The sequence below is a fragment of the Ornithorhynchus anatinus genome, chromosome 2, assembly GCF_004115215.2.
Source record: "Ornithorhynchus anatinus isolate Pmale09 chromosome 2, mOrnAna1.pri.v4, whole genome shotgun sequence".
Taxonomy (NCBI): Eukaryota; Metazoa; Chordata; class Mammalia; order Monotremata; family Ornithorhynchidae; genus Ornithorhynchus; species Ornithorhynchus anatinus.
In genome coordinates this window covers 74936268-74960654 of record NC_041729.1, presented here as the reverse complement: position 1 = coordinate 74960654, position 24387 = coordinate 74936268, and the positions used below count along the sequence as shown (strand labels likewise).

At 45.5% G+C, this 24387-nt stretch overlaps 1 protein-coding gene across 3 annotated transcripts in view; it reads right to left on the bottom strand.

Moving 5' to 3' along the window:
* Positions 1-1803: 1803 nt before the first annotated feature.
* Positions 1804-24387, bottom strand: part of TMEM181 (transmembrane protein 181) — a 127987-nt gene continuing 105403 nt past the window's right edge. For all 3 annotated transcript variants that reach the window (XM_029058205.2, XM_029058206.1, XM_039911138.1), the window contains exons 11-17: positions 24065-24122; positions 19786-19888; positions 19071-19122; positions 15610-15692; positions 11380-11469; positions 4341-4407; positions 1804-3847 (exon numbers count right to left, since the gene is read on the bottom strand). In XM_029058205.2, coding sequence (XP_028914038.1) covers positions 3769-3847; positions 4341-4407; positions 11380-11469; positions 15610-15692; positions 19071-19122; positions 19786-19888; positions 24065-24122 — 532 coding nt within the window. In that variant the 3' untranslated portion in view covers positions 1804-3768. The remainder of the gene's footprint in view (positions 3848-4340; positions 4408-11379; positions 11470-15609; positions 15693-19070; positions 19123-19785; positions 19889-24064; positions 24123-24387) is intronic.

Below are 24387 nucleotides of genomic sequence, written 5' to 3'. Positions count from 1 at the left end.
GTTCTCCACAGAATGGATTGGGGACAATTCCCTGAATGTGCCCTTAAAAGAAATAATCTCCAATGCAGTAGTAGCCTGGGAAATATTGGCTCGATACTACTAGGTTACTCCAGGAAAACTATTACGGGGATCTATCGCTGTGTCTGCATGAAAAACAGCTCTCTCTGCACACCCAGAAACTCCCCACAAAACTCACTAGAGTCAGTTCAGCCAAAAGGCATGTTTTCACTAGGCATTTTGGATGGAAGGCTGCTGAGGAATCAGGGAATTTTCTTCCAACAACACACACCTGCCTGGTGGAATGGAATGCATGCGGTGTCAGAAGAAACAGTTATGAACATGTGCAGGGTCTTGATCGAGGTGCACATCTTAGAATATGAGTATTCTGTAATTAGGGAGGTCGCCTGTCCAGATTAACATCAGACAGACCAGCTGAAAGCCAACCCCCAACTGGCATTGATACCTCATTTGTAAGCTCCTTGAGGGCAGGGATGGCATCTAGTGACCGTACGGCACCAAGACCTTGGTGAACTGGAGTAAGCTGCTTATTTAAAAAATACTGATTATGTTGGGAATTTTGTTTCAAAACCCCAGCTTCCATCTGCGTTGGACCCCGCAGCTCGGAAATGGTGTCCGGTTTAGAGGGAGCACAGCGGCCAGCGAATCTACGTGAGTTTGTGTGTGTGTTCTGGGGAAAAGGAGGAGAGGCAGGAGTCCTCCTGAGGACATGCTGCAGGCTCTGAGGATTTCCACAAAAAAAAAACACTTTTGTGACACAGCACAACCAACATAATGTGCTTCTGTTGCTTCTGGGTAGGGCACGGAGGCATCCAGTATTCTCTAGGGTCATCACTGCCCTCCCTACCTAAAATGAGCCGTTCCTCAAGAATGCCGTTCCCCCATTAGGGGAGGACTGACTGAGCTCAATTCACTGTCGTGGAAAAGCCCAAATTTGCGAGGCCTTGAATTTGCTGAGAAGGCCAGAACTTTCCCGCTACCATCAGTTTCCTGGCCAGTTTTCGGGTTTCAGTTTAGAAACTGTGGCAATTAACATAATGAAGCCCTGAGCAAGTTTCTACATTTTCCTGAAACACTTTGGAATATGTAAGATAAAGAAAATTCAAAGTGCATCATTTACTAAATGTCTTTTCAGAATGAAGTATTTTTACTCTTGAGCTGGAGAAAGAAAAAAATGCAAGCAAAGCATGTATCACACTTGTCTGCCGTGTGACCTTGGGCAAACCACTGAACTTCTCTGTGCCTCAGTTACCTCACTTGTAAAATGGGGATTAAGACTGTGAGCCCCACGTGGGACAACCTGATTGCTCTGTATCTACCCTAGTGCTTAGGACGGTGCCAAGCACATAGGAAGCGCTTAACAAATACCGTAATGATTTTATCTATTCTCTATTTTTCATTTAAAGGGAGCAGGTCTGCTTTTCAAAACAAAGGCAGGCAAATTGATAATCACATGATAGGGCAGAGACGCCTCTACAGAAATCTCTCCAACAGTAAGGGGTCAAAATTTCCCGTAGGCCTTTTTTTTTTTTAAATGAATTGACCCACAAAAAATGGTTTCTCTATTCACTAACAAAAAGAGGTAAAACTAGTATCCTGTAACAAACATACTCTGGAATGAGTTAACAGCAAAATTAAACCTTTGCTCTCTCAAACCAACATTTTTTTTTACATGGAAGAGACCTGTTGGAAGTTGTGATGCTAAATTTCACAGCAGAAAAAAGGATTTAATATCAACGCCCTTAAACGCACGGAATAGATACGAAGTAACAACACTGCAAAAACTGGTTTTTCAAAATTCAGTGTGTAAATTCTGAATTATCCTTGCAGTTTGATGATAAGTTCACTGATTTGTACAAGATTTTTAAAAAATACAGAAATCTAAACAGAAGTCTGTGTTAAGCTGCAGAGTCATTAAAGCCACAACCACATCACCAGAGTGTACATTAAAAGGGAAAATCATATCAACTTATCACAATGAACAGCATTTCCATAGACGTCTCTGAGGTTCCGAATCACCCTATTCTAAACCCTGCCTGGAAGGGAACGCATTCAACTGCGATGACAGGTTTCTGAATTCTGTAAACTTGTCCTCTAGACTGTAAACTCATTAAGGGCAGGGACCATGTTTGCTAAATTCTGTTGTAGTGTACTCTCCCAAATGCTTAGTACAGTGCCTCTGCACCACAGTAAGCACTCAATAAATACCACTGATCGATTGGTGCACCTATGAAGGAAAAGGATATCAGTCCTCAGCAGGCAAAGGATAGAGTTAGTTTCTTTACCTGTGTACTTCAGCGTGCCATCACCAGAGATTTCCACAGTACGTGGTGTTGAAGCAAATGCAAGGGGAAAAATTACTGTAAAAAGAAAAGCTCTTGTCGATGCTAGACTTTGTAAAACAACAACAAAAAAAAAATCAGCCTTCTGGGGGAACGGGATTTGTCAATCTTATATGCTTTCTATCTCATTTCAACTCTGGCAGTATGAAATCAAATGCATCTTCTCCATCACCGGTGAAGAAACCCATTTGTTTCCACTCCGGTCCTCTGGAGATTTCTTTTGATGGGGAAGAGATCATTTGAGAAAACACTTGTCTTCGGCACAAAGAGGTTATTTCATGTATCATTTCCAAAAAAAAAAATAAAAATGATAATAATAATCTTCAGTCAGTTTTCTGTTGGATTCAAGTTTGGGCTTCGTTTTGGAAAACGCGAATGAAACGAACATTTGGGTAATGTCGACGGCTGTAATCATCCGCTTGGCTGCTGCTTTAAATTGAGTCTGCAGAAAAGCTGCAACCCTGTCATCCCTCACTTTACAAGGAGCATCTGCATTAACAACCTCCCATTCCCCACACTGAAGAAGCCAAATGGAAGCTCATGCTCACTTACTGATGGGCTATTGTGCGCATATGCACACCCTCACACAATCACACCCCCTCCCCCAGCTTCACACTGCAAGCTGCAAAGTAGTGTGTACTTTGTGAGAAAGCCATGGCCTTCCAAACCTCATTACAGCTTCTCGACGACATTAGCACTAGTCATTTTGGTCCCAGAATAACTGCTGGAAGCCCCGAGACCAGGGACTGGAACAGCCCGCAGTGGGAGAATAGCTAAAGGGAAATTTGACCTCAACGGCCCCTTAGCAAAGCACCAAAGGTGGAGGTGCTGCCCCTAGGAGCCTGAACCCCGTGGGTTTTTGCTTTGGGTTTGGTGAACGGGGACGGATGGAGAGGGAAAGAGCAGCGTGTCGCTCCATCGATGTGGTGGGCGTGTTGGTATGTGCTTATGGTGCTTGCGGAAGCCTTAATGCAATTTCCATCTCAACAGTCATGGCAGTCAGGGGCAGCGGGGACTCAGGCGTCTGAGCGAAACAAGCGTTTGGAAGGATTTCGAACGAAGCAGCCCGTCTCCCCGCTGAATATTGGCTTTAACACAAATAGAGGTTTTCCTCAGACCTAGGCCAGAGCATTCGGCTTTTGGAGTTTTACTAACCTGCCCCAGTCCCTCCTCCACGGCTCCCTCACTCCAGCGGGACGTGCATTCAGGCATTTCTTTCCGTTTGGTCCCTTCAGTTTTCACTTCTCTTTTTTGACGCCATAAAGAAAAACACACAAAATAAGGAAACCCACCCACGCGAGTAAAAGTTCAGTTTTAAGGAGACAAGTGAGGTGGTCAGGAAGAGGTGCATCAAGGACAAATTTGCAGGTCCCTTTTCATTCCTGCCAAACCAACCTCCTCGACTGGGTCAGTCGCTGTCGGTCTCTTCCTTGTACTTTGCTCTAATGGCCTGGCCATTCTGCAGGGGCATTTCTTCGTAGTCACTCCTGTGAACAGAGGCACTTTTAAAACCATCCTATCCATTCAACAGTATTTATTGAGTGCTATGTGCAGAGCACTGTACTAAGCGCTTGGAATGTACAATACTACCCCAATAGCTATTGATTTCTGCCTTTCCGGTGGGCTCCGCGTTCTAAACAAGGGGTCATATCCGAGTTATCAGGAATCCAGTTATTTATTCCCTCTACCCTCCTGCTCATCCCCAAGCCCGCACCTTCTGGAGAGTATTTTCTGTGGGGTCCGCCACCCTCTTCCACCCTCTTTAAGAACGAAGCAATGGCAGAGGCTGTAAAGTTTCATCCCCAAGGAAGTGAAAGGGCCATATTCAAGTCCCCACAACCCAAAGGGACAGATGACCACATCACAGCAACCCTTTGGGAAATGAAATACACCCCCGAAGGCAGCTGGAAGTGGGAGGTGCCAAATGAGGGACAATACCCATTCTGGCCTTGAATTGTCCAAGGAGTTTTCTTCACTTACCCATAAATGACATCGTCGTCAGAATCATTCAGCATGGAAAAGGCAGGATTATCTTTCAACTGCGATTCTGAGACAATAAATAGAGTTATATATACATATCATTAATAAAAATAAATAGAAATCATTTTGGGCAGGGAATGTGTCCATTATATTGTTATAGTGTACTCTCCCACTGTAGTGTACTCTCTTCCGGCAAGTTGCTTAACCTCTCTGGGCCCTGGTTTCCTCGTCAATTAATCAATAGTATTCATTGAGGACTTCCTATGTCCTAAGCACCGTTCTAAGCATTAGGGAGAGTACAAGTTGTTTAGACTGTGAGCCGGTTGTTGGGCAGGGATTGTCTCTGTTGCCGAATTGTACATTCCAAGCACCTAGTACAGTGCTCAGCACATAGTAAGTGCTCAGTAAATACGATTGAATGAATGCATACAATAGAGTTGTAGACACTGCCCTGTCCACAGTGAGCTCACAATCTAGAAGACAAGTTTCTAGTCATTTGCAAATGAGGATGATATATTGTGAATCCCATAGAGACTATACCCGATCTCATAACCTTATGCTTTCCTTAGTGCTTAGCCCATCGGAAGCATTTGATAAATACCAGAAGAATTATTAAAAATCCCCAAGCAAAAGGCCAAAACTTCTTGGTTCTGATTGAGTAAATCTTAAGCAACATGGTGCCAAAGCAAAAAGAGATACATGCCCAATACTGAGAAAAAGGAGAAACAGTCTTTGTTCTTTGAGTCGCATAGGAATGGGAAATCACACAAAGAAAAGTCTTTTCTTCTGCTTCTCCTCTCCTCCCCATCGCTTCTACTTCCTCTGCTCTATCCCCCTCCTCACCCCACAACACTTGTGTCTATAGGTACATATTCTTTATTTTATTATTCTACTTATTAATGATGTGAACATATCTTTAATTCTATTTATTTATACTGACACTATTGATGCCTGTCTACTTGTTTTGTGGTCTGTCTCCCCTCTTCTAGACTGTGAGCCCGTTGTTAGATAGGGATTGTTTCTATCTGTTGCCGAACTGTACCTTCTAAGTGCTTAGTACAGTGCTCTGCACACGGTAAGCACTCAATAAATATGACTGACTGAATGAATGAATAGTAAGCACTCAATAAATACGACTAACCGACCAAGTGCCCAAATCCCTCCCTCTGATAGGGCAGGTTTCACATACACATAGCACACCCTTTGGTGGAAACAGAGAGTTAGTATTTACATGAAGGTTTCATCAACAACCGCACCTGGGATGTTCTCAGTGACTGCGTGTTATCAGTAAGGAACAGTACCAGATATTGGTAGGAGCAGAATCTTAACTAGTACAGGCTACCGACTCGGTTATAGTGTCCTCACCCAAGGGCTGAGTACAGCATTCTGCACATGAAAAGCAGTCAATAAATACCATTGATTGATTGAATCAAGAATAACAGCCAGTCCCGGATCTGATATAAGCTCCTAACTTAAAATCCAGGAGTGGGTGCCCTCCCGTATGGCAAGCTGAAATTGGGAAGCCGAAAGGAAGGCGGGCTGAGGAAGTGCTTTAAGGAAGCCACATTGCAAAGTCTTAGAACGATGTTGCTTCCCAGATGAAAAATAGAAGTCAGTTTCTCTGGGCAAACCTCTGTGCTCATTGCCACGAAGGGGGGAGTGACCCTCTTTGAGCAAACAGCTTTGCATGGAAAGAGCCAAAGGAGGCAAACGAACACACAACGCCAACTGCTACAAACATTAATACAACGACATAACAGGCTTTTTGTGTGCCCGATACATTCGGGACTGGGGTTCCCATATCGGCCTTTTCAGCCACACTGTGCACTCCGAGGTGAAATTCACCATCGGAGAACTGATGATTTTTTTTCCGGGCTCCCCATCCGCTGGTCATTCCCTGGTATGTCACCTTGCTGACCCGCAGCTTTCTTGGTAAACACTGGTTTCCCACATCCATTCCCTCAGGACGCTTTGCTGGGACTCATATCGACTGATTAATGGTATTTACCGAGTACTCACTGTGGGCAGGTCATTCATTCATTCAGTCGTACTTATTGAGTGTGTACTATGTGCAGAGCACTATACTAAGCACCTGGAAGAGTATACTATAACAAGAAACAGATACACTCCAAGCCCACGATGAGCTTACAGTCTAGATGCGGAGACAGGCATTAATATAAATAAATGAATTACAGATGTCCATAAGTGCTGTAGGGCTGACAGGAGGGATGAATAAAGGGAGCAAGTCAGGGCAATGCAGAGAAGGGAGTGGGAGAAGAGGAAAGGAGAGCTTAATTAGGGAACTAAGGAACTTGGGCTAAGCCCTCGGGAAAGTCCACTACAACAGAGTTGGTAGACACTTTTCCTGCTCACAGGGAACTCAGGGTCTAGACGAAGCTTACAGCCTACAAGACTTCTCCCTCCTTGTGGCTCTGGGGGTTTCTCCCCATTTTCCAAACCCCTCTTTCTTGTTCATTTTCACTCCTGGAATTAGCTGAGTTCCACCTGGCATCACCACTGACTGACATCCCACATAAACTAGCTTCCTCCTTGGGATGAGTCCTGAGGAGCAAACTAGTTCTCTATTCCAGAAACTTCTGGAATACTATTATATTATTTCTATCATATGTGTGAGATTAGCCTAGCTTGGATCAACATACACCTATAGCCTTCATATGGTTCCCTGTGTGCTACTTATTTCTCTGTTCTGTTCTTAGTTGGAGGAGGGCAGTGAATGGCAATCACTCTTTAAAGAGCACTTACTGTTTGCAGAGCAGTGAACCAAGAGGTTGGGGGAGGGCAATGTAACCCAGTAGGAAGACATGCTCCCTGCCCACAAGGAGCTTACATTCTAGAGTTAGCCAGCAGTCTTTAATTGATATATGGATGAATGTGTCATTTGGTCCACGGTCCATTAATAAACCACAGTCCCAAAACGGATCATCATTTTAAACACACACCATGTTAAAGCACAGACGCTTGCTTTAAGTGGAATCCTGTTTGGCATTTAATTAGCTGCCTGAAAGCCCAGTCCTGCCTGGAAAATATCCCATGCTCACTCCATCTAATTACCAGGAAAGGAATAAAACATAAAAAGATTTACATATTTAAATACACTACATAAATAATGACACAGTAAGCTGCCATCTGGACTCCCTAAAAATGGAGATAGAAACAGGGGTGCCGGATCTTTTGTGCTGCAAAAACAATAGCCATCAAGTTGTTTCAAAAGAGACTTGTGACAGGCCCTTTGTATTTTTAACAAAAAGTGGTTAATAGTCATGAAAATGTGAAACATTTCCATGGCACTTTCTGTCCCTACAAAACCATATGATAACATTAATAATTGTGGTATTTGTTAAACTCTTACTATATGCCAGGGACTGTACAAAGCACTGGGGTGTATATGAGCATATCAGTTGGGACACAATCCCTGTCCCAAGTGGGGCTCATAGTCTCAATCCCGATTTTACAGATGAGATAACTGAGGCCCAGAGAAGTGAAATGACTGGCCCAAGATCACACCGCAGACCCGTGGCAGAGCTAGGATTGGAACCCATGCCTTTCTGACTCCCAGGCCCATTTAAGGGGCTTTGAGAATGACTCTGATCACTGTGAAACTGGACTGAAAGACACTCTCATCCCTTCCCTCTTTTCCTCCATAACTACCATCTTCAACCACTCAATCTCCAACGGCTTCTTTTCCACTGCCTTCAAACATGCCCATGTCTCCCCTACATCCCCCCAAAACCTCCCTTGACCCCACAGCCCCCTCCAGTTATTGCCCCATCTCCCTCCTACCCTTCCTTTCTAAACTCCTTGAGTGAGTTGTCTACACTCGCCGCCTCAAATTCCCTCTAATCTGGCTTCCGCCCCCTTCACTCCATTGAAACCTCTCAATCAAAGGTCACCAATGATCTTCTTCTTGCCAAATCCAACGGCTCTTTATTGCATCCTAATCCTCCTCGACCTCTCACCTGCTTTTGACAGTGTGAACCGTCCCCTTCTCCTCAGTACATTATCCAACCTTGACTTCACAGACTCCATCCTCTCCTGGTTCTCCTCCTATCTCTCTGGTCGTTGACTCAGTCTCCTTCGTGGGCTCCGGGGGTACCTCAAGATTCAGTTCTTGGTCCCCTGCTATTCTCCATCTACACTCACTCCCTTGGAGAACTCATTCGCTCCCACGGCTTTAACTACCATCTCTATGCAGCTGACACCCAAATCTATATCTCCCCTATTCTCTCCCCCTTCCTCCAGACTCGCATCTCCTCCTGCCTTTAGGACATCTCCACCTGGATGTCCTCCTGCCACTTCAAACTCAACTTGTCCACATCAGAGCTCCTTATCTCCCCTCCCGAACACTGTCCTCTCCCAGACTTTATTGTCACTATGGACGACACAACCATCTTTCCCGTCTCAAAAGCCCGTAACTTTGGTGTCATCCTTGACTCCGCCCTCTCACTCGACCCACATATCCAATCCGTCACCAAATCCTGTCGGTCCCACCTTCAGAACATCGCCAAGATCTGTCCTTTCCTCTCCATCCAAACCGCTACCATCTTAGTATAAATCACTCATCGTATCCATACTGCATTTTTGGATCAGCCTCCTTTCTGACCTCCCAGCCTCCTGCCTCTCCCCACTTCAGGCCATACTTCACTCTGCTGCCTGGATTATCTTTCCACAGAAACGTTCAGGTCATGTCATCCCTGCTTCTCAAAAATCTCCATTGGTTGTCTATCCACCTTTGTATCAAACAAAAACTCCTCACTATTGTCTTTAAAGCTCTCCATCACCTTGCCCCCTCCTACCTCACCTCCCTTCTCTCCTCCTACAACCCAGCCCGCACACTCTGCTCCTCTGGTGCTAAGCTTCTCACTGGGCCTCATTCTCGCCTGTCTCGCTGCCGACCCCTGGCCCACATCCTACCTCTGGCCTGGAATGGCCTCCCTCCTCAGATCCACCAATCACTCTTCCCCCCTTCAAAGCCCTACTGAAGGCACACCTCCTCCAAGAGGCCTTCCCAGACTAAGCCCCGCATTTCCTTGGCTCCCCCTCCCTTCTGTGTACCCACGACTTGCTCCCTTTGGTCTTCTCCCCTCTCTCCGCCCCACAGCACTTATGTATATGTGTATACTTCTGTAATTGTATTTATTGATATTGATGCCTGTTTACTTGTATTGATGTCTGTCCCCTCCCCCCGCAGACTGTGAGCCCGTTGTGGGCAGGGATTGTCTCTCTTTATTGCTAAATTGTACTTTCCAAGCGCTTAGTACAGTGCTCTGCACACAGTAAGCCTCAATAAATACGATTGAAAGAATGATGTGGCTGCCTTCAGATTCGAGGGTGACGCTTGCTCCTGGGATACACATAAATATGTATATATATATATATATCTACATCTGGTTATACAGATATATGTATATGGCTGATGAGACTAATGTGGATCAGTCAGCCAACCCCTTGCTGCACTGTGCAAAAGTGGCACAGAATGAGGACTTACTTGGTGGGTTTCTTGTGGGACCAGGCTTTTGGTCTGACCTGTTTTTACTTCTAGCAAACCCAGATTTTAGCCCAAATCTTAGTCAATGGTATTTGCTGAGTGCTTATTGTGTCCAGGGCACTGTACAAAGCACTTGGGAGAGGACAATTTAACACAATCCCTGCCCACAGTGAGTTTACACTCACTGCTTGCTGTTCAGATCATTTTTCTACCGAAATGTTCAGGCCATGCTTCCCCACTCCTCAAGAACCTCCAGGGGTTGCCCATCCACCTATGCATTAAAGAGAAACTCTTCACCATTGGCTTTAAAGCACTCAATCACCTCACCCCTTCCTATCTCATCTTGCGACTCTCCTACGACCACTCCCCAGTACACTTCGCTCTCTAAAGCCAACCTAATCGCTGTACTTCAATCTCGACTATCTCGCCACTGACCTCTCGCCTATGTCCCACCTCTGACCTGGAACGCCCTCCCTCTTCATAGTCCGACAATGACTCTGCCCTCTTTCAAAGCCTTACTGAAGGCACATCTCTTCCAAGAGGCCTTCCCTGACTAAACCCTCCTTTCCTCTTCTGCCACTCCCTTCTGCATCACCCTGACTTGCTCCCTTTATTCATCCCCCACCCACCACCACCACTGCACTTATGTACATATCTGTCATTTATTTATAATAATGTCTGTCTCCCTCTCTAGACTATAAACTCATATTGGACAGGGGATTTGTCTCATATTGTTTTATTGTACTCTCCCAAGCACTTAGTACAATACTCTGCACACAGTAAGCGCTCAATAAATATAATTGACTGAGTGCCCAGCACTGAGTAATTGCTAAAATACTCAGCTCAACCAGACTGAGGGAGCTCTTTTGCTGTCCACGGTTTTGCTACACTGCTCTGGGCGTTTGCTTCACTGTGCCTCCAAAGCATTTCTCCAGTCCACTCTGTTTGTGATGATCCAATTTTAGCTAATCCCTCTGCCCTTAATGAGCTTAACAAGTGTAACACGGTAGGCCCCAGACAGCCGATGGCTAGACCACTTCGATCTCACTCATTGATCTATTTGTTTTTAATGGTATTTGTTACTAAGTGCCGGGGAGATACAAGCTGATCAGGTTGGACCCAGACCACAACCCACTTGGGGCTCACGGTTGTAATCCCCATTTTACAGATGGGGTAACTGAGGCACAGAGAAGTAAAGTGACTTCTCCAAGGTCACACAGCAGACAAGTGGCAGAGCCAGGGCTAGAGCCCAGGTCCTTCTGACTTTCAGGCCTTTGCTCTATTTTCAGGAGGGTTTTCTAAAGACCCACATTGTTCAACTAGATAGCGCTCCAATTTCTATCGTTTCAACTCAAAACTGGGGATTTCACTTAATGGCAGTAAGTCAGGAACTCACATAGCTGGTATTTGCTAATGACATTGTAGAGAACAAAATGGAATGCTAATGACCTTTACCGAACATAGATATTTTAATCTTATCCAGACTTCTGACTCAGCTTCGTAGCTCAGCATCTAGAACTGGAGTTTACTTACCATAAAGAGCATTTTTAGAAGGGGAATACACGAAGGCCAAAGTGTAGAGGTAAAAGTTCAGCAATCCGTAGAAAGATAAGAATTCCGCTGGTGAGGTAAGTCAAGGATAAGCAATCAGTGGCATTTACTGAGCGCCAACAGTGTGTAGAACACTGGACTAAACACTTGGGAAAAGCTGGTAAACGTCATCCTACACAACCAAATATCTATTTTGTAGGTCAAGGGCTTCATTCCTGGGATAAGGTGCTCAGCATTACTCAGGGCAGAACTGGTTTCAAAAATTCAGAAATCCTAACACTGACAATCACCCTCCGCCCTTTTTTCCCCTGTGTTATTTGTTAAGCATTTACTATGTGCCAGGCACTATACTAAGCACTGGGAGAGATACAAGCTAATCAGGTTGGACCCAGTCCATGTCCAACATGAGGCTTACAGTCTTAATCCCCATTTTCCAGATGTGGTATCTGAGGCCTAGAGAAGTGAAGTGACTTGCCCAAGGTCCCAGAGCAGACAAATGGTAAAGCCAGAATTAGAACCCAGATCCTCCTGATTCCCAGGCCTGGGATCTCTCCACTAGGCCACACTGCTTCTCTGAAAGTCCTGATGAAAGGGGCTTTGCAGAGACCTGTTAGCTGCAGCAGTATCATCTCCCATAGGATGGAAGTTCAGAATCCTGCTGAGAAATCTAATTTTAGTGGGAGATACTCAGTGGATCAGCTACTACTCTGCACCAAACAATGGCAGCATTGTTTTGGGCAATTTTTCCACGCAGTACTCTGAAGAACGTGCTGATGAAACCGATGCACGGAAAGGAAACACTGAATTCCACAAGGCGCAGCATCCAAACCAATGATCTAAAATCAGTTCCTTCGCGGTTTCCCAGGGATCACATCCAGAGGAAGGAATCAGACAGAACAGATACCACACAGTGTGTGCAGGGTGGGAAAAATGATGACATTATCCTGCCCCGTCACCAAGGTAACTTATATAACTGGCTCATCGGGAAAGAAGTGGTGACTTCGTCAGCCTTCTTTCTACCTCTAGAACAGGCTTGAAATGTAAATGACGATATTGCAGGCTGGCACAGAGAAACAATGCGTCTGGATGCTACTAAGTAAAAAATCAGAAAAATGATGCAGTAGTGGCATTTTGAGGGTGCTTCCTTCACCTACTTACCAACTCTCTCCTCCTTCGCACTGCACTGACCTCCTAACCTCGGACCAACTCGCCGCTCTTATTCACTTTCTCATTCGCTCTCTTCCTCTTGTTTTTTTAAATGGTATTAGGTAAGCACTTCCTATGGGCCCGGCACTGTACTGAGCAGTGAGACAGATACAAGCTAACCAGGTTTGGATCAGCCACATGGGGCTCACAGTCTTAATACCCATTTTACAGATGAGGGAGCTGAAGCCCAGAGAAGTGAAGTGACTTGCCCAAGTTTACACAACAGACAAGTGTTGGAGCCGGATTTAGAACCCAGGTCCTCTGACACCCAGACCCACGTTCTCTCCACTAGACCATGCCCTTTTATTTTATTTTATGATATTTGTTAAATGTTTATTATATATCAAACATTGTTCTAAGTGCTGTAATAGGTTAGACTGTGAGCTCGTTGTAGGCAGGGGACGTGACTGTTTATTGTTGTACTGAACTCTCCCAAGTGCTCAGTACAGTGCTCTGCACACAGTAAGCGGTTAATAAATACGATATGAGGTTGGACACAGTCCCTATCCCGCAGGGAGCTCTCAGTCTAAGTAGAAGGGGGAACAAGTATCCCCATTTTACATTTGAGGAAAAGGAGGCAGAGAGAATTTAAATGAGCTGCCCCCCGAGGTCACACAGCAAGCAATTGGCAGGGACAGGATTAGAACACAAGTCCTTCCAACCCTTAGGCCCATGTTCTCTCCACTAGGCCAAGCTGCTTTTCACTTGCCCACTCTTATGGGGCCTTCACTTTGCTCATTTGCAGATTTCTCCCCTTTCCCTGATCTTTTGGAGAGGTACATAGGTACTGTCTGAGTGTACAGGGGCCGGGAGGGCAGCTATCTATTCATATGAAGCAGCGTGGCTCAGGGGAAAGAGCATGGGCTTTGGAGTCAGGGCTCATGAGTTCAAATCCCAGCTCTGCCACTTGTCGGCTGTGTGACTGTGGGCAAGTCACTTAACTTCTCTGTGCCTCAGTTCCCTCATCTGTAAAATGAGGATTAAGACTGTGAGCCCCACGTGGGACAACCTAATTCCCCTATGTCTACCCCAGCGCTTAGAACAGTGCTCGGCACATAGTAAGCGCTTAACAAATACCAACATTATTATTATTATTATATGGGGTTATCTATGCAGTCTTTTCTTCTCCTCCTTTTCTTTCTGCTGCTGCTGATTCCCACTGCCCTTATCACACCTTAACGCCTCCACCCCACAGTGAGCAAGGAGAAAAGGGAGAAAGACAATCTTTTCCGCTGTTTGCCGGCAGCTCTGGTAAAAGATCTGATGGTGGGAGAAGCTGACTCTATTGCCTCTAAGAAGCCACTTGGGACTGTCTATTTCACTTGTCTACGCTATTCCTGTCGAACAATCAAGAGCTGGCTCTATCTGAATCAATCTCTCTGTCTCGGCACTTGATAAACTCCAAAGGTACCAGCAGGTATAAAACAGTAAATTATAATGGTGACCATGGATCATCCATTAGATAGAGATGCATGCGGGGATGGTAATTTCCTCTCTGCTAAAGAAGGGAAATAGAAAAAGCCTCTGCCAGTAACTATAGGCTGAACGAAACTCCAACCGGCCTCTTTTGCAGAACCCCGGGGATAGGAGGCTTATGGTAAAACAATGTAGACGTAGCCATCACTCCTATAAAAATTCACTTGTAAATTCAGTTCCAAGTCCTAGCCAGGAAATGACCCTATCTTACCACTGGCATTGCCAAGCAGCATGGCTCAGTGGAAAGAGCACGGGCTTTGGAGTCAGAGGTCATGGGTTCGAATCCCGGCTTGGCCACTTGTCAGCTGTGTGACTTTGGGCAAGTCACTTAACTTCTTGGTGCCTCAGTTACCTCATCTGCAAAATGGGGATTAAGACTGTGAGCCCTACGTAGGACAACCTGATTCCCCTGTGTCTAGCCCAGCGCTTAGAACAGTGCTCGGCACATAGTAAGCGCTTAACAAATACCAATATTATTATTATTATTACTTTGAATATAAAGCAAGGACACACACTCTTTAGGGTTTAAAGATGGTGCTTCTGACACAAATACAGAAGCAGCGTGGCTCAGTGGGCAAAGCCCGGGCTTGGGAGCAGAGGTCATGGGTTCTAATCCCGGCTCTGCCGCTTTTCAGCTGTGTGACTCTGTGCAAGTCACTTAACTTCTCTGTGCCTCAGTTACCCCATCTGTAAAATGGGGACTAAGACTGTGAGCCCCATGTGGGACAACCTGATCACCTTGTAACCTCCCCAGCACTTAGAACAGTGCTTTGCACATAGTAAGTGCTTAACAAATACCACCATTATTAAATACACACACACACCCTCCCTCCCCGACCCCCGTTTAGGGTTTGAAGATGGTGCTTCTCAAAAACACACACACAAACCCTTCTTTAGTATTGAAGATGGTAGTCTGACACACGAACACACACACACACACACACACATCCCACCCCTACCCCGTTCTTTAGGGTCTGAAGATGATGCTTCTGTCCTGATGCATGAGAGAAATCCCTTCCAACAACCACGCCGTTGCTTTTGCTCCTTGCAGAAGTTGGCTGCATTTTTCTTTCGGCCTCTTCCTATCATGATTTTCCCCAAACCTCTGCTCTGAGTCACCCCATCTCTTAGCGCTGAGCCTCAGGCTGAGCTGTCTCCTGCTGCTGTCATCTCTCACCGTGATGCCCAGTTGCCTGAATTTTTTGCTTCGTTGTGTCTCTACTCCATTTTACCATCCTACTACTGTTTAATATGTGTGGGTGCACACACATTTACATAGATCCACACACACTTTGACACATTCCTACTCACGATATCAGACATTAGGTACTCTACAGTGTATAACACGCTTTCAGGCATTCTAGGGGCTAGGAGCTGAGAGAAGGAAAACGCAGTATTGGTGAGAGAATAGGGAGGGTAGCTACTGGAGACTTTGGGAAATACATTCTGAAGTGGTTGCAGGAATTCCCGGTCTAACCCTGTAAACTGAAATGACATCACGAGAAAAAGGATTCCTAATTCAAAGGATATAATTCTGGTAATGAGTTGACAGCTCAGCAACGAAGTTGTCTTGCAAGACTTGTGCTCCAAACCTTAGATAGAGTATAGCAATGCTGTAAGAGAAGAGAAGGAGAGAAAATGAAGGGTGTGAACGTATTTGAAAACACTGAATTAAAATCAAATTTTCATCCTAAGGGACTTGGATTGAGAGCTCCATGTGGAACAGGAACTAGGTCCAACCAGACTGTGAGCTCGTTAGGGTAGGGAACATGTCTGCTAATTCTGTTGTACTGAATCAGCCACGTGGGGCTCACAGTCTTAATCCCCATTTTACAGATGAGGGAGTTGAAGCACAGAGAAGTTAAGTGACTTGCCCAAGGTCACACAACAGACAAGTGTTGGAGCTGGGTTTAGAATCCAAGTCCTCTGACTCCCAGGCCCATGTTCTTTCCACTAGACCATGCCCTTTTATTTATTTTTTAAATGATATTTAAGTGCTTACTATGTATCAAACACTGTTCTAAGTGCTGGGATAGGTTAGACTGTAAGTCCGTTGGGGGCAGGGAACGTAACTGTTCACTGTTGTAGTGTACTCTTCCAAGCACTTAGTACATCACACTAAGCGCTTAATAAATACGATACGAGGTTGGACGCAGTCCCTGTCCTGCAAGAAGCTCGCGGTCTAAGTAGGGGGGAGAAGAGGTAAGTGCTTAGTACAGTGCTCTGCCCAGAGTAAGCGCTCAATAAACTGTACTTTCCAAGCACTTAGTACAGTAATCTGAACACAGTAAGTGCTTAATAAATATGATTGAATGAATGAAGGAAGGAAGGAAGGAATAAATGTTGGTATTTGTTAAGCGCTTACTATGTGCAGAGCACTGTTCTAAGTGCTGGGGTAGTACAGGATAATCGGGTTGTCCCACATGGGGCTCACAGTTTTCATCCCCATTTGACAGATGAGGGAACTGAGGCCCAGAGAAGTAAAGTGACTTGGCCACAGTCACACAGCTGACAAGAGGCTAGACCTGGGATTCGAAGCCATGACCTCTGACTCCCAAGCCTGGGTCTTGCCACTGAGCCATGCTGCTTCTCACTGTATCTGCCCAGCTCTATGTACAGTGCTTGGCACAGAGTAAGCACCTCACAAATACCACCACGAAGGTGATTATTTAGGAGAGTTAACATCTGGTCAGTATGGCTTTAGCAAGAAAATGTTTTCCTCTCCAGATACCATCTCCTCTCTACCCTGGAATTTATTTTAGTGTCTTCTCCCTGGCTAGATTGTATGCATGCTCCTTGAGGGCAGGCATCACCTATGTGCAGGGAACATGACTATCAATGCTGTTATAGTGTCCTCTCCCAAGGGCTTAGTTCTGTGCTCTGCCCACAGAAGGCGCTCAATAAATAAGGTGCTCAATAAATACAACTGATGGATTGATGGAAATACAGATTTAACAGGCAAATACAAATTGCCTGTCTACTTACTTTGTTTTCCTGTCTGTCTCCCATTTTTAGACTGTGAGCCTGTTGTTGGGCAGGGATTGTCTCATCTTTTGCTGAATTGTATATTCCAAGCGCTTAGTACTGTGCTCTGCACACAGTGAAGTGCTCAATAAATACGATTGAATGAATGAACTGAACTCTCCCAAGGAGGTAGTACAGGCCCCCACAAATAAATGTGGCTGATCGATCAACCAATGAATCGATCCATTCTATTTATTGAGCGCTTACTGTGCTAACCTATCATAGAAGAGTTCGCTGCACCTCTACCTCGGCCTGCCCTTTTTCAGATATCGCATAGCCAGCCGAAATGACACAAAATGAGATCGCCTCACAGGGAGGTAGGACTGGCAAAACCACGGACTCCGGCTTGCCAGTTCCCTCCCCGGGGTCAGTCGGTCGTATTTTCAGCACTTAGTACGGTGTCGCAGAACATTGCCTGGCACATAGTAAGTGCTTAACAAATACCATAATTATTAATATCGAGTACTTGCGGTGGGCAGAGCGCTTGGGAGAGGACAGTAGAACAATACGATGGACCCACGTCCATGAGCCAGCGGGGCTCGGGAGCTCCCGGGGAAGCTCCTGGGTGAAATCTGCAGGGGGTCTGTGGAGCCGTTCCATTCATTGGACTTGAAATGAGGGTCTGGGCCGTGACCTCTGGACTCCCCTGGGCCCACAGAGATGTAGCCCATGCTTTGGGAGAGCGGGTAAAGAGAGAAGGATCGGCCTACGCTGTCAGGGGTTTCTCCCTTAGAGTGGATTCTCGCAAGCGCTTAGTTCAGTGCTCTGCACACAGTAATGGTTCAATAAACACCACTAATTGATTGATGTCTCACTAACTGAAATACCTAGGAATCACTGCATATAGTAGCAGTTAATCAATCACTCAATCACTAGTCTTTCCCAAGCAGTTACTTTGGGCCGAGCGCAGTACTAAACATTTGAGAGAATAAAACATTTGGGTGAATATAACAGCGTTGGTAGATGCGATCCCTGCCCTCAATAACCTTCACTCTAGTGGGGAGATAGAGTGACTTAGTGGAAGGAGCCCGGGCTTGGGAGTCAGGGGTCGTGGGTTCTAATCCCAACTCCGCCACTTAGCTGTGTGACTTTGGGCAAGTCACTTCACTTCTCTGTGCTTCACTTCCTCATCTGTAAAATGGGGATTAAGACTGTGAGCCTCACGTGGGACAACCTGATTCCCCTGTGTCTACCCCAGCGCTTAGAACAGTGCTCTGCACATAGTAAGCGCTTAAAAAACACCAACATTATTATTATTACCCCAGCACTTAGAACAGTGCTTGGCACATAGTAAGCGCTTATCAAATATCATTATTATTATTATTATTATTATACAATAAATTACAGACGGGGAAGCAACCAATACAATGATATGGCCATAAGTGCTATGGGGGTGAAGGTGAGGTTATTTAAATAATTCATTCCTTTAATCAATTATTGAGCACTTACTGTGTGCAAAGCACTGTACTAAGCATTTGGGAGAGCATGACATAACAATAAACTTCTAAGCATTAGGAGGTGGGACCAAGTGAATAAGTGAGGGAGCAGAGTGGGAGGATGAGAGTTTAGTCCGAGAAGGCTTCCTGGAGTAGATACGATTATGACAGGGCTTTGTGGTTGCTTTCCCTAGTCCCCTGATGGATTCACGCCTCCCCCCAAAATATAACTTAGCAGGTAGACCTGGCTTCTGGCTGGGCCACCCCCCTGACACCCAGCCAAGAGAAGCAACCCCCTATATTTTCAGGAAGACAATCTCCAAAGCCGCAGCTTCCCCCTTCCTGAGTCGAAGGAATTGTTTCCTTTCCAAAGCAGGGCAGGGACGTCATCCTTGCCTCCGGCCCAGCAGGAGCCAAGGAGGCGAGGACCCTCCAACATCAGGCGGGGACATGTGAGATAGTCTGAATGTCCCTAAGGTTTGGGCAAGAGCCCTGAGGGTTTCATATTTGCCGGCTAGCAAAGGTTCGTACCTGATGATGAGCACCACGAAGGTCAATGCAGTGAGGAATTTTAACCTGAGATCTACAAACAAGACAAAAATGACCACTTAAGCCAGGCTTGGAGGCCAATGTCTGCTGCACCATCCTCCCCCAAGTCTCCCTCTCCCTCTGTCCTGGCAATTTTGCCCTAATTTTCCTTATCTCCACTGGATAGATAATCCCATCTGGTCCCTAGTGGTCTCACAAGTAACTTGGAAGGAACAGGAAGGAGATAAAGGGGGTGACAAGTGCCTTTTCTCAGGGGACTTGGGGAACCCTTCTCTCGTCCAGCTCCAGTGCTCAGCAAAAATCAGAGGAGCAGCAGCAGGAGGCCGTGGTGGTAGAGATCACACCGATGAATATCTTGCCTTACTTTTCCCTCTCTTACTCCCTTCTTCCCTGCTTCTCACCTTCCTTTCCTTCTCATCTTCCTTTCCCCCGTTCTTTTATTCTATTTCCCCATTCTTTTCCTTCCCATACCTCCCTTCCTCCTCTCTTCTCTCCAAGCCCTGCCCCCAAATCCTTCCCTGTGCTTAAAATAAGAAGTTGGCATTCCTACTTCCCTCCAAGACTCTCCCTTTCTTCCCTCTCTCAAAACCATCTGATGACTGCTTGCCCAACCAAGTGATATTTTGGGGAGCTTGAGTCTGGAAGGTATTAGGCATCCTAGAGAGTACCCCCCAAAATTGTTGAAAAGTGTGCTTACCGACATAAGGCATATGGCGAAGCTCCGAACATGCTCGCACTATCAAGAACAAAAGATATAAAATATACACTGCTCCCACCACCAGAAAGAAAACCTTCATTCCCTAGAACAAAATAAAGCAAAATTTTTACCAAAAGGCAGACAATCCAATATTTCTTCTTTCATCAGCTCCTCCAGAGGCCCCAGACTACTTCAAAGAGAGACCTTGCTTGAATGGAGCCACCAGTGGAAATGTTTTTATTCATTTTGTTGCTTGGATTGTATCCCTGATTCAGCTTCACATTCTCATTGTGACCTTCATGAAATCACTCCTTGTCTCTGAACCTCATTTTGCTCCTCTGCTAAATGGGACAGTAATGCTGAGCCCACACTAACTCACAGTGAGATGGAAGGAGGCGGACAAGATGGAATGACAAGCATAAACAAAAATATGAAACGTTAAGCACCTACTACAATGTTCTGAACTGATTACGGTGAACTAGATGAAACGTGCTCCAAAACCAGATTTGGGAAAATATAGGTATAAAAGTGAAAAAATGAAGCAGAAGTTAGAAATGCTACAGTAACATATGAAAAAGGGCATTATCCATCAATCAGATGAATTTATTGAGTGTTTACTATGTGCCGAGCATCGTATGAAGCATTTGGGAAGGTGCGATGAAGGAAAAAACCCACGGTCCTTACCCTTGAAGGGTTTATTATCAAATATGAGACAATTTCCAGTTATTTCAAACCAAAAATGGATATCTCAGAGAAGGCAAACTACACAACAATGGTCAATAAAGTTTCGAGTAGAATATAATGGAGCAAAATGGAAAAGGGGCAAGAGTTTGGGCCCTCCGGCTGAAAGAAAGAAACGTGCGTTTCCCAATTTGGATGAAGTTGATTTACGATCTCTTATTTGTAATTTCCCCAACAAAATTTCAACTGAAAAAACTTGGGAGGGCAAGTGTTGGTCAGGTGAAAAATGCCCCCTCATTTTTTTTCAACAGGCATCAGCCATTGGCCAACCAAATAAAAAGTTCTGTCGACGTTCTGAACCCTGTTGCTGGAAGTTCCACTGAAGTTCCCAATGGGTGGAAACCCAGTAGCAGTCAGAGTCAGTCAACTGAATTTGTTGAGCACTTTCTGGGTGCAGAACACTACTGAGCACTTGGAAAAGTATGATATAACAATAAACAGACACATTCCCTGCCCATGATTTTAGAGTCTAGAAGGGGAGACCTAGACCGACGGGACCTAGAGAGGGGATGGAGCTCCCTTATGATAGCAACCAAGGCCTTGGGAGTATGACACCTCTGCTTTGTGACAACATTTGGGGACTGAGGCACGAAACAGCCAACCAAACCAAGCCAGGGCACTGGATGCCTGAATACCTAGGTGGCATCGAGGTCCCCAGATAGGTGGCTCGCACCTAAAATCCAGCTATTGGCTAATGGGCTGGTACCCCAAACTCCCATGGGAACCCTGAATCACAGGGACCAGCTTTGCCTCCCCACTGGGCCCCACGCTAAGGAATTGGGGGGAGGGGGGTTCTCCCTGAGTCAGGAGAGAACCATCCCTCCCTGGAACACCTTCAACCCACTGTGACTCTGGAGGAAGGAGGAGAATAATAATAATAATTGTCGTATCTGTTAAGCACTTACTATGAGCCAGGTACTGTAGGGAGGAAAGGGGTGGGGGACAACCTAACACAGAAGCTACACCACTGAACGCAAAAGAAGCAGCATGGCCTGGTGGAAAGAACATGAGCCTGGGAGTCAGAAGACCTGAGTTCTAATCCTGGCTCTGTCAATTGCTTGCTGGGTGACCTGGGCAAATCATTTAACCTCTCTGTGCTTCAGTCTCCTCAACTGTAAAATGGGGATTAAATCCTACTTCCTCCTACTTAGACTGTTAACCTGTGTGGGACAGGGACTGTGTCCAACTTCATTAACTTGTATCTATCTCAGCGATTAAAACGGTGCTTGACACATATAAGCATTTAACAAATGCCATGAAATAAAACCAACAAAATGGGGCGTTCCACCTGACTCCTCGTATTTGAAGATTAAAGGGGGCTGAGAACGGATAAGCCAACCTCAGCACGTGTGGCCACTGGGGCAGCCAGCCTGCTTCTGTGCTTCTACCGTCATACCTGGCGGAAACCAGATCAACCCTGATGGCTGACAGAGACTAAAGATGAGGAGGCGTTACTTTCCAAATAATGAACAACTCTCAGATTTCCTCAGAGCTGCCTGGATCAGAATTCCCGGGGACTTTCCTTAGGCCGACGGCAGAGGATGCTGGTTACGGTCGGTTCCTCCTGGGAAATGAATGACTCCCTTGCTTTGATTTGTAGCTGACCAACTGATCTACTCCCAGGAAGTCGCGGGTGACTCTTTGCTGGCTTTGCCTTTGGCTTGCTTTGCCAATGAAACCCGGAGCCTCATCTCTCAGTCAGGGGACAGAGAACACTGTCATTTATCTTCAAGAAAGGTAATCAAGAAAGTTCTGCATGGAAGTAAAGTTTTGGTGTGGCCCTGAATAGCCACTGACCTCATCAGAGGAAAGGGGAAAAAGAACGGAAGTGCCGTCGAGTCAAGCGGTCCTCAGCCAGGTGAGGAGAGGAGTTCTCCCCACTGAAATTTTTTTATGGTATTTGTTAAGTGACTGCTACGTGCCGGGCGCTGTACTAAGCACTGGGGTAGACACAGGCCAATCAGGTTGGACACAGTCCCTGTTCCACATGGGGCTCACAATCTTAATCCCCAGTTTACAGATGAGGGAACTGAGGCATAGAAAAGTGAAGTAACTTCCCCAAGGTCCCCCAGCAGACAAGTGGCAGAGCCAGGATTGGAACCCAGGTCCTTCTGCCTGCCAGACCCGTGCTTTATCCACTAGGCCACGCTGCTTCTTCTACTGCTGCTTCGTCAAGCTGGCGATCCTCTGTTCTACGGAGAGTCTCAGAATCTAAGGGGAAAGCCACTGCATCAAAAGCAGAGCAGCTTTCTTCCAGTGGTGGAGAGGGGGCTAGAGAGCGGAGGAGAAAGGGAGAAGCTTCTCTGCTCTCTCTCCTTTCCAACACGAAATCCTTTGGAGGGCACCAAATCTGCTAGAAGATGTGTAAGTCTGGAGGGTTTTCTTGAAAAGATGTTTTGCAGGTCTGTTCTTATGCACCTCTGCATGACCCTCACAATACTAAGAGTATTAAATGCCAACATTCTCCCACCCTCTCAAAGACACTTCAGCCTGTACTCAGACAGCATATGCAGCTGGCAAGAAGCAGACTCAGGAAATAAAAATCTCATTTTGCACTCATGAAGAAAACTCAATGTCATGGATCTCTGGCTGCTGAGAGAAAACAAGGTGCAGGGAATATGAATGCCTTTCTATTTTCAGGCTTCTGCCCATCTAATTTCAAATTTCTCATTTGAGTTGTACAAATGCATTAAATAATCAGATCATGAGAAGCAGTGTGGTCTACTGGAGAGCCTGGGACTCAGAAGGATTTGGGTTCTAATCCTGGTTCTGCCACCTGTCTGCTGGGTGACCTTAGGCAAGCCACTTCACTCCTCTTGGCCTAAATTACCTCACCTGAAAAATGGGTATTAATAATAATAATGATGGTATTTGTTAAGCACTTACTATGTGCCAAGCACTGTTCTCAGTACTGGGGTAGATACAAGGTTATCAGATAGTCCCATGTGGGGCTCATAGTCTTAATCCCCATTGTACAGATGAGGTAACTGAGGCCAGAGAAGTGAAGTGACTTGCCCAAAGTCACATAGCTGACAAGTGGCAGAGTCAGGATTAGAACTCACAACCTCTGACTCCCAAGCCTGTGCTCTTTCCACTAAGCTATGCTGTGTCTCTTAAGATTCTGCTTCTATTAAGATTGTGAGTCCCTTGTGGGACAGGGACTGTGTCCAACTTGATTAGCTTGTATCTACTCCAGCATTTAGTACAGTGCCTGGCACACAGTAAGCATTTAACAAATACAAAAAAAAATCATTCTTGACACCCAAGGCACAAGATACACCCAAATCAAGTCTACGCTAAGTAAAGTTTGGTGGGTGACATTATTGGACCTATCCATAAAGATGTTTCTTGTTCCTGGTTACTTTGTTTTTGACCCACTCAATTTATTCATTCATTCATGCATTCATTCATTATTCAAAGATAAACACCCACATACTGCCCCCCGCCACACTCACGTTCTTCCTTGACCATACGATGCAACTGATATAAAATGCTCAACAGTAAAGAGAAGGAAGGTATAGGGGATGAAGCAACTTACCTGAAAATTGCCTGTGTCAACCTTATACTGGTATGTTGGATCATGTAATTCATTAACTCTGCAAAGGATTAAAGAGAGAGTCAGTGTCAGATTTTCCTCCTGCTAATTCAATTACCTAACAAACTGGTGATTTGACAAAGGAAAAAATACAAATAGCGAATCCTTTTTAAAAAGCATCATATGACCCAGTAGCTAAGAAAGCCGTCCCTTCTTTATCTTGCTAACTCCCTAATTAGACTTACAAATTAGCTTCTTAGGATGTGGTTCTCACAGACACCAGAGAGACAGGGCTCAACCCATTGAGGCTGACGATGTTTAATTTC